The sequence below is a fragment of the Eptatretus burgeri genome, chromosome 12 (assembly GCF_056783735.1).
Source record: "Eptatretus burgeri isolate ZD-2024b chromosome 12, Ebu_testis_v1, whole genome shotgun sequence".
Lineage (NCBI taxonomy): Eukaryota > Metazoa > Chordata > Myxini > Myxiniformes > Myxinidae > Eptatretus > Eptatretus burgeri.
In genome coordinates, this window is record NC_140972.1 from 89,973,644 (window position 1) to 89,983,643 (window position 10,000).

At 43.4% G+C, this 10,000-nt stretch overlaps 1 protein-coding gene across 25 annotated transcripts in view; it reads right to left on the reverse strand.

The window, feature by feature from the left end:
* LOC147016111 (inositol hexakisphosphate and diphosphoinositol-pentakisphosphate kinase 2-like) overlaps positions 1 to 10,000 on the reverse strand; it is a 177,666-nt gene that overhangs the window by 71,742 nt on the left and 95,924 nt on the right. For 20 of the 25 annotated variants that reach the window (XM_085848817.1, XM_085848821.1, XM_085848811.1 and 17 more), the window contains 5 exons: positions 9,871 to 10,000; positions 8,350 to 8,573; positions 7,990 to 8,141; positions 5,119 to 5,233; positions 4,136 to 4,243 (listed from right to left, as the gene is read on the reverse strand). The exon at positions 9,871 to 10,000 is cut by the window's right edge and continues 12 nt beyond it. In XM_085848817.1, the coding sequence (XP_085704943.1) occupies positions 4,136 to 4,243; positions 5,119 to 5,233; positions 7,990 to 8,141; positions 8,350 to 8,573; positions 9,871 to 10,000 (729 nt within the window). The remainder of the gene's footprint in view (positions 1 to 4,135; positions 4,244 to 5,118; positions 5,234 to 7,989; positions 8,142 to 8,349; positions 8,574 to 9,870) is intronic. The other 5 variants (XM_085848829.1, XM_085848828.1, XM_085848818.1 and 2 more) reach the window with 1 other exon arrangement.

Genomic DNA, 10,000 nt, shown 5'->3' on the forward strand with positions numbered 1-10,000 from the left:
ATACGGTGAGGGCGGACATGCGGGTGGTTGGAGTGTCAATGGAAGATGTGGAGGATAGAGCAAAATGGAGATGGTTGATCCGCTGTGGCGACCCCTAACGGGAGCTAGCCGAAAGAAGATATATATATATATATATATATATATATATATATATATATATATATATATATATATATATATATATATATATATATATATATATATATATATATATATATATATATATAGTCGCGGGCAGGGGGGTCGGGTGAGAAGACCACTTGGTGGGGGTTCCCACGAGACTCCCCGGAATTATAAGCCGTCGCACACGGATAATTCCGTGACGCGGCAGGTCGCTTAACCGACCATGCATGCCAATAACTCAACCACGTGACCTAGGGTCCCTCCCGTATATGGGTTAATCGGGTTACCTCATTAATCACGTGATTTAATCACCGGGGAACACGCCCTCAGTACGCCTTGTCCGAACAGGATCGGATGCAGCCGAGCGACACTGCCAAGGACGTACCGGCTAAAAGGAACGGATCGTTGGGAAGAAAGTCCCGTCTAAACTTGGATTCGGACCATGCTGGATCAAGGGAAGGGAAGAAAAGACAAAAACGAGCAGGGAACATTCCTAATAATAATAATTTATTCACAAGCAGGCGAGGAAAGATATGTGGCACAGTGAAGATTTATTGTTGTGTGTAATGCAGGGATAGAAAGAAGCGTGGTGCGACAATAAACAGGCAACTTACAAAAGGGGACACAGAGCGGACTTAACGTGAAAATAATAACAATAACAACAACAATCTTCTGTAGTCTTACTTAAGCAGACAGGTGCCAGCAAACACACACACACACACACACACACACACACACACACACACACACACACACACACACACACACACACACACACACACACACACACACACACACACACACACACACACACACAGAAAACCTGATGAAGAGGGAGTTTTGCAACCAGGGAGGGGGGGGGGAGTTGAGGCTATGATCTCGTACCTGTGCGCACGATAGCACGACGTGCCACCAATACCTTTCGGGGGGGGGGGGAGGATGCTCCGGGGTGCGGTACCCGACAGTGGGAGCATTGTCTCTGGCTCAAGCTGCACGTGTGGAGACTGTGTTCGTGAAGGAAGAGCTTGAGTGGAGAAGGAGCGGAGTCCAGAGGGCGAGGGTGGAGTAGTAGGCGGGATCAGGTAGGTGGGTGGGGTCGACGTGGTGTGGGCGGAGACGAGGAGGCAGAGACGAGGAACAGGAAACACAGACCGACCGACAAGAGGGATTGCCCCGACCTTTATAGGGCCCGCAGCTCGGGGGGGAGGGGCCATGCTGAATCCAAACGTCATCACCCGAATCGGGCGCTCCAATTGGCCCCGACCCCTCCCGTGGCCCACCAGCTTGGGTCGGAAACTGCCTCACTTCGTTTCCTGCAAGGCCATCTCAAACAGCGGCAATACTGCACTCCAAACCCACAAGATGACATGAATCGCCCACACCGAAATTGGCACGTGAATCATCCTGCAAAAACCCCTGGGCGACCGGTCGAGGGTCCTGCATGCCCACTCGGGCGTTTGACCAGCGTCGATCAACGCGCTTGTTCCACGCATGCCAACGTGGCCCGCACTGTACGTTCCCTGGTTCGAACGCAGCCTCGCTGGCCGCAGAGACGATAAGACATTCACCATCCGTGGAGAATTCACCGCTGCCAGCGAGGACCGAAGGTACATCGCCATGGATAAATCCATGCACGTTTCACGAGTGGCATACATGTCTGCTTTCGAGCACATTCCATGCAGTGCACGCGGTTCCACCATTACGCACGTGGCCAGCGCTCGCTTTCACACGACTTCGCTAGCATGTGCATGGGGCGAACACCAATATGTGTCAGGCATTGAGGTTAAAAAAAGAACAAGCCGCTTCGACCCGCACACTCGTATCCTGCCCAACATTGCATGGAGTCGGCTTTATTGGCCTCCGTACGCGTCTCGTGCAGCGTGGGCGTCGTGCTGGCCGTGTTTCCCGTGCCGTGAAAAACACCATTCGTGCAGCCTCTTAAGAGGTATTTACTTGCATGCCTTTTTAATGCAATCGGCTATTCTCCCCAGACCATCGGAAGCTCAAGTCAATAGTCCAGCACCAATGAGCACACCACATGACTCTGCGCTGCAGTTTCCCCACCATGGCGCCGCACGCGCTGGCCTCCACGAGGCCCCACTTTATAGCGAAGGCGCACGTGGCCGATTTACCTCAGGAATAATCAGAAAAGAAGAAGAGTGGGGATGAAATGAAGGAGAAAATGACTGAAGCAACTCTAGCTATTAGATCATCGCAACGCACTCCCTTGTTGTCTCACTAAACAAAAGGAAGGGGACTATCTACACGTATAATAATGGAATAACTGTCTTGGGACACCTATATGTTGTATACATGTGGTTCCGAGAACCGCAACTATATATATATATATATATATATATATATATATATATATATATATATATATATATATATATATATATATATATATATATATATATATATACACATCTTCTTTCGGCTGCTCCCGTTAGGGGTCGCCACAGCGGATCATCCGTATGATCAGCATCGTGATTTGGCACATGTTTTACGCCGGATGCCCTTCCTGACGCAACCCTGGTCACCTCTTTCGACACAGGGATATGGTACACCTATCTTAACCGGGGTATACACCGGCCCAGTTTTTTCTGGTACTCATTTCGCCGACCTCGGAAGGATGACAGGCTGAGTCAACCCCCTGGTGTATTAATTCAGTGGCCCAACGGGGCTTGAACTCAGGACCTCTTGAATCCCAAGCCGCTGCCCTAACTACTGCGCCAACACCAGGCTTATTATTTATATATATATATATATATATATATATATATATATATATATATATATATTATACTTGACGTTGAGATTACTTTTAAAGCTTAATTTACATCATGACTGCATCTTCAGCTTGTTTTTAATAACAGCACACTTTTTTACAACAGTGATGTGTGAGGGAGTCCCTCTGCAGCTTAGCTTCTATCGTTCTCACGGCTAATTTATGAATTATTAATAACATATAGTTTTAATTACATTTTGAAGTGTAAGCTGTATTTTTTCCTGTTTTTGCATAATGTCTGTACTCATAAGGAATGTTTCCCTCCAATTGCAGCTCCACTACGAGTCTTAGATTATGTAAAAAAGGAAAGTGGAATGCAATGTCAAATATTTGGCTGTCTTTGTGTCTCTCTCCTGACAATACCTGCCATTCAGAAAGATTCTGTGATTGAAGGGTCAAAACCTCATTGATAGACAACCCCCAACTGATCATGCGAATGGCCATTGAATCATGCAGTCATTAGGTTGAAAGAACTCTTTAAAACTCTCCATCTCTCTCAAACCATGTTTTATGTTCGTGATAAATCCACGACACTTTCTATACATACATCTCCCAGGCAGATAGATGCCTGGCCCATCCCCATTTCTTTGGGATGGGACAGTCCAGGCACCCACCCGAAGGGACCGTTTCAAGTTAACCAGAGGAGACCGCTGTCTGGTGGACGACACCTCAGCACCACCCCGACACACACTACAGTGTGTTTTGTGGATTGAAATGTTTAGTGGTGGCCGGAGTGCAAATCCTGCCATCAACCTCCCAGGGAATGTAACCAACTGCAGGAGGACGTCCGCAGACACAGTTGGCACACATTTTTTAGGCCTTTTTAATATCTCTACACGTTGTTGTGCATTCACCTGCTTGTTTGTGTGGGTTATTTTCTCACCACTCCAATCAGTATGCTGCCATTATATCTCGCGCAATATTGCTCTTCCACGAGCCTCTCACCCACAACCAAAAGACGATAAGATTGCCTCGTTTTAAAAGAAATTAAGATGAAAATGTAAGTAATATAGGTAGTCTGGTGAATGGAGAAGTCGTTTGAATGCTTATGGGCATGTCTGAAATAATGTTGATTAAAGGCGTGCCTTACAAAAGGATGGAAAACGCAGTGGCTATGTAGGGGAATAGTTCTGGCTTTCACTATGACATCATGGTTCATCAATTATAGCACGACTTGCATGAGAAAACGTAGCAATAATGCAATTACATGATGATGCCCACCTTGTTGGGATCTTCATACAGCATGATGACGATCTGTGTCATGTAGTTTAGCTCGGAGACATTGCTCAGGTAGTCCATGGCACAAGACCACTGTTCATGCCGATCTTCCTGTGAGAACATGACACTCAGGTCACACCCAATCTCCATGAAACTGCAGTTAATGGAAATCCTGAAATACAACCGAGTCATATCTCTTGGCAAGTTTGCCTGTTACTAATTAAATTACATGGAGAATGCTGTGAAAAAGAGAAAAAAAATCAAATTAAATAAGTTTGTATATAAAGTTGAGGCTTGTGGAAGAGACAGAATGGAGCAAAACAGTGAGAATCTAGGAAACACACCAATAGCATGTTAGAGGGACACAGAAGGATACTTGGAGGAAGAATGGACAAAGGGAAGAATGAAATTGAAACGCGCTGAATATATTACGATAATGGAGCAAACGTGGATGTCACCGAAACTGTTAAGTTGACATGTGGCGAATATATAGCGCCACCTTTGGTGGGAGCCACTATTAAAAATCATCTTCCTTTATCTTTTGATGTGGACTATGATAGGCTTTGATTAATAAAAAAATTCAAAAATGACAAAAATTAGAAAGTGCGTTTCCAAGAATATGCCGCAGCACATTGCCCACTGGAGGTGTGCCGAGAAGGAGGTGTACTCTCGCTAGTAAAGATAATTGAAGCAGCAATATACGAGAAAACCTAAAAATAAAAATACAAAATAGTTACAGAATGAACCTTCAGGCTACATATTACATTGGTTAGCTGTTCTGACCCCCCCCTCCCCCCCACATAAGGAGTTGCATAGTCACTGAATTACATGAGATGACAATGACATGAATGTGGATCAAAAAAGTATGAAATCTCTATTGGTCTGTGAAGCATTTTAACGAAAGCAAAGAAGATATATATTTTGTACTTCTTGCTTGCAATGCATTGTACAAGAAATAATATAAGGTATGTGTGCAGGAATTGTACATCGAGTAAGCCTCCGTAGCGCAGAAGGTTGAGCAAGGAGTGCACGTGACTTTCACTTGTGAAGTAAAGTCGCGTACGCACGTGTCTCTCTGGGCTCAACACACCACTTGAGTACCTGGCAAGCAGCAAACATGCATGCAGTGTGATCTCCAGCCAAGTTCCCAAAATCACATCCACAATGAGGGGCGTACGGATAACGGGGAGGGGGAACGCACATGCTCGTGCACGCAAACACCCATAATGAATAGTTGACACTGCAGATATTATACGACTTGAAAAGAGCTGTTGAATCCTACAAGTTATGAGATAATCTTTCTTTTTTGTATACAGTCAAGGCTCATGGAAGAACTAGGACACTGAATGGACCAGGAAGTAATAGGACAAAAATTAGCACTGGAGAGGTGGGGGTGAGACGCCAACAGCAGAGTTAAAGGACAAAACAGAGGGAGACTTTAACAAACAATGGTGTAGGAAGGCATGTGTGTCAGGAAAGGATGCATGGGGTGGACAGAATGGACACAAGGTAAATCTCAGGAAAAAAAAAAAAGCCCAAAAAACCTGGACATTTGAAGGAGGAAGGATTTGGGATGGGGCAGGGTGGAGGTTAACGGGGGTAGAAAGGATCACGATTTTGGATTGGGGACAATCTGAGATGGTGGTGAACTGCTTTCTTGAAAACCTGGAGGGAAGAATGAGATTGAAGAGAAGGTAGACATTGAGTAAGCCTCCACAGTACAGTAAGGTGAGCAAGGAGTGCATGTGTCTTTCACTTGTGAAGTAAAGTCACGTACGCACGAGAGAGGGAGGTGAGGAACACCAACAGCAGAGTTCAAGGACAAGATAGAGGAAAACTTGGACAAACAATGGGTGTGGTGAGGAATGTGTGGCAGGAGAGGATGCATGGGGTGGACAAGAGCATTTAAAGCAATTATCACAACTTTTGGGCAATTAAATTAAAGAAGAAAAAAAAAGAAGCGATTCTGATACACTTAATCAATCTCATAATATCATGTGAGTACAGAGTCGGCCTTCCCTTGGTGAATAAATAAGCATGAGTAATGGCTGTGTATCACTGGCTGGAAAAAACAAAGATAAAATAAAGAAAGCATTCAAAAGGCTGAAAAATATTTTATTTCAGAGAACCCATACATTTTATGAATTAGTTTGCACGAGTGTGCAAATCCATCTGATTACTCATCTTACTCGAGGTGTTTTCCATGATAATGCACCGCTCCATATCAGTGGTTAACCCACCTATTTGGCTAATGACATGCAAGGGTTGTAAAATACACTCATCTTTGCTGTCTTTTATTCTATTTCCAATTTCTAATTCTGTCTTTGAATGGGCATTTGCTGGAGTGATTTAACCCTTGTTTCTTCACTACCACTGGGATGGGTTCACTTCCCATCGTTGTCAACAGCCACAAGTGTAGGAGTGAGTGGTTGTCATCTTCCTACAATAAATATGAGCCAAAAATAAGAAATGGACATAATTCTGTATCAGCTGATGGATTTCAATGATTTATTACTTGCTTTCTAACTCCTATTCTATACAATTATTTTTCCTGCCTTAAATGTTTTTAGCAACAGGTAAATCTTGGAGGGAGCTACACCAGGAGAGTTTGAGAAAGAGAGAGCATAAGAAATTGATTAGCATTCCTTTTGAACTGTAGAAAGGACACGAGAAAAGAGTTCCAGAATAGAGCAGCACGAGGAAAGAAGCTGGAGGAGTATCAAACGGTGCTGGCTATCGGGATAGATACATTGTAAGGGGGTGAAGAAGCTGCAAAACGTGTGGAACATCCAAAAGTAAACTTCAAGGGAACAAGGGAGAAGAGACCTTCAGAACACCTTCTGCGATATTAAAGTGATCAGCCCAGAGACTCAGCATCATCGTGGGAGATTCCAATGATTTTGAAGGGTTTGGTTTCCACAGGTTAACCTGAACAAAGTGAGGTAGGGGCCCTGGCCCAGAGAGGAGACCAGTACTCCAAGCTGCGAATGAAGGCCTTGTAAGTGGACAAGAGTTTAGATGTGCCAAGGTAGGACTTTGTATGACGGAGGATGCCCAGTTGAAAGCTGGCTTTGGAGGCCAACCTAAAAATGTGATTTGCCCAAAAAATATTTATGGCTGATGGTGAAGCCCAAGAGTTTGTGTGACTGAACTTCAACAGGATTGTTAAGGAAGTAGATTGGAGGGTTCGCCCGACAATCTTTTTGGAGAGCAGAGTTATATATTCATATCCGCCAGTTCTAAGGGCTGGAACAAATAACTTTTTGTACAAGCTTTAGATCACCCATTTTGATCTGCAGATGAGAACTGGAATGATACCATAACACCTTCAAGACTGATGTTGAGGTAAAAAATAAAAAAAAATGCAAATCGATGCAACGTGTAATGTCAGTTTGGGGTCACGGTCTGTGGTCCATGGTGAAACAATCTGTCCTCTTTCATAAGATTTAATGAACGGTTTCCAGCATTTTGTAGCTTGCAATTGTATTATAGAAAGTAACTCGTATTCATTTGCATCGTGTTAGTAATCTATAAATCATGTAGTGTTTGCATATGGTACTAAATAGCTTGTATAATGAATGAGTGAATTGCACACATTATAGAGGTACTGCTTCCTCTCTGAATGAAATTGCAAGGAAAGTATTTATAAAAATAAATCTTAAGAACTAGTACATCCTACAATTTCATTATCTCGACCACTACAACTGCCCTAATGCACCTCCATGAATCTTTAATGAATGAACGTCAGGTGACTCGTACCATATCACGATGCAGTTGTATATTAGTGAATGAACAACTGCCTTCATTTCCTCAAGAAAGACAGGATGTGTTCTACAAATAGTCTGACATGCATGTACCACGTGTAAAGCAGCAATGCATACTGAGGGTGCAACTTGTAAACGGTGTCATCATCCTGCGTGCGCTGCAGGTCTGAGCGAATCTTGCGGATGAGTGGTTGGCAGAAACCCAAGGCCACGTCCATCTTCTCCTCCTTTGTGAGACCATATTCCTGCAGTTGATATCACACGTTCAATGACGTTGGACAATAAAGAAGATTAAACACTCAGGTATTTAGCAAAATAACACCGTCACACCCCTTGTGTCTCTATATTCCTCGACACAGCTGGTTCCTAACGAGAATCTACAGATCTGGATAACCATAAAGCCCTTTGTTATAGTAAACGGCTTGCAGCTGGCCCAATCACAGACCCCCTCACCAGTGGTATAACAACGTCTGCAAGAGCTTTGGATATCTTGTAGAGATCTTGTATCTGCAGCAATCCAAGAGCGCCATTATGCTGCACGTCGTACTTCACACAATCATAGATGTCAGGAACTTTGCTAATGTCGTAGCGGCCGTTCTTCAAGCGGAAATCCTTCTCCAGCTTGGCCCAGCGCCGCAGCATCAGCTCAAGTGATTCTCCATGGTACAAGAGGACTTCTAGAGGCAAAATGAGAAAATGTTCAGCACTTTATATACAACAAATGGATGAATCAAAGAACGGTGTTGCTTTGAATCAAACTAAAAATTATAATCAAGCAATGTACTGAACTGTGAAGAACACAGCAAATGGAGTAAAATACATTCCTTGTCCTCCAAGGCAAAGAATCTGTGAGTTTCTGCCCTGAAGGCCCATAAGGCCAATCAACGTAAAGCTCAAACTTTCCAGAAGAGATGTCTCAAAAGACAATCACTAAGAGAAGGTACGTAAGCTTAGCATTTTAAACATCAACCTGAGATGTATGTCTGCCTTCAAATGTACTTGATCAAGACAGAATCACCTTGAAATGCAGCACTTGCTTACAGACAATATGTTTCAGTGTCATGTACGTATACCGTTTGACACTACATCACATGAAAGCAACCGGGAAGCAAAGTGATTGATGCAGGATACCTCATTTGCATAACCGAACATGCCATCATTTACTGCAAATCTGGTTCCCCAATAAACAGAAAAATCAACCAGACAGGTAAGAAGTATGAACAACTAGAAAATATAATTTGACAGGAATGTGTCGATGGGGTATGCTTCTGGCTGAGTTAGAGGTCAACATATTGTTACGTTTCATCTCAGTTGAAGGTCACAAGAGAGAGAGAAAGAGAGAGATAGAGAGATAGAACACCAGATGCTTTAACTCGAGTTACAGTCTGAAAATTGATTTTCGAAGGGCAGATGACCCGTTGAACCCAAATTTGAATCGGTTCATCTCTGTTGTTCTTAAGTATCACATTTTTACCTGACATGATCTCTAACCTTTGACCTCTTGACCCCAAAATCTAATCAGTTCATCCTTGCATCATCATAACACTTGTAGCAAGTTTGGTCAAAATCCAATCACTGGCTCACAAGTGAGTGCAGTAACAGAACTTTTACCCAACATGACCTCTGACCTTTGACCCCAAAATTGAATCACTTCATCTTTGCATCATTATACATACTTGTACCAAGTTTGATCTTTTCAGCCGTTCATAAGTTATTGCGATAATGAAAACCTATCACAGATGGATGGATGCACGGATGTTTGTTTGTTTTTTTTTTCTTTCTTTTTGAGAAATCTTTTTTTGACAGAAGGCAGAGCTCAGGTATTAGGCAAGTAAGTTTAAAGACCAAAAGGCAAGAATAATTAATGATGTCATTAAAAAAAAAACTTGAGGGTAACATTTCAATGCAACACTCATCCCTGATTCTACTGGGTGGCATGTCCAAGTTACGAGGTGCTCAGGGCAGCTGGCATACCCCCAGCAGTAGGTTCTTCAAGCCTTTGCCTAAGTTGAGAAGTGAGGCTCTGAATGTGTGCATACATGCTATCACATGTACGCACAGAGTTGTGAATCGCCTGCATGGATCGTATGACTGAAGCACTACC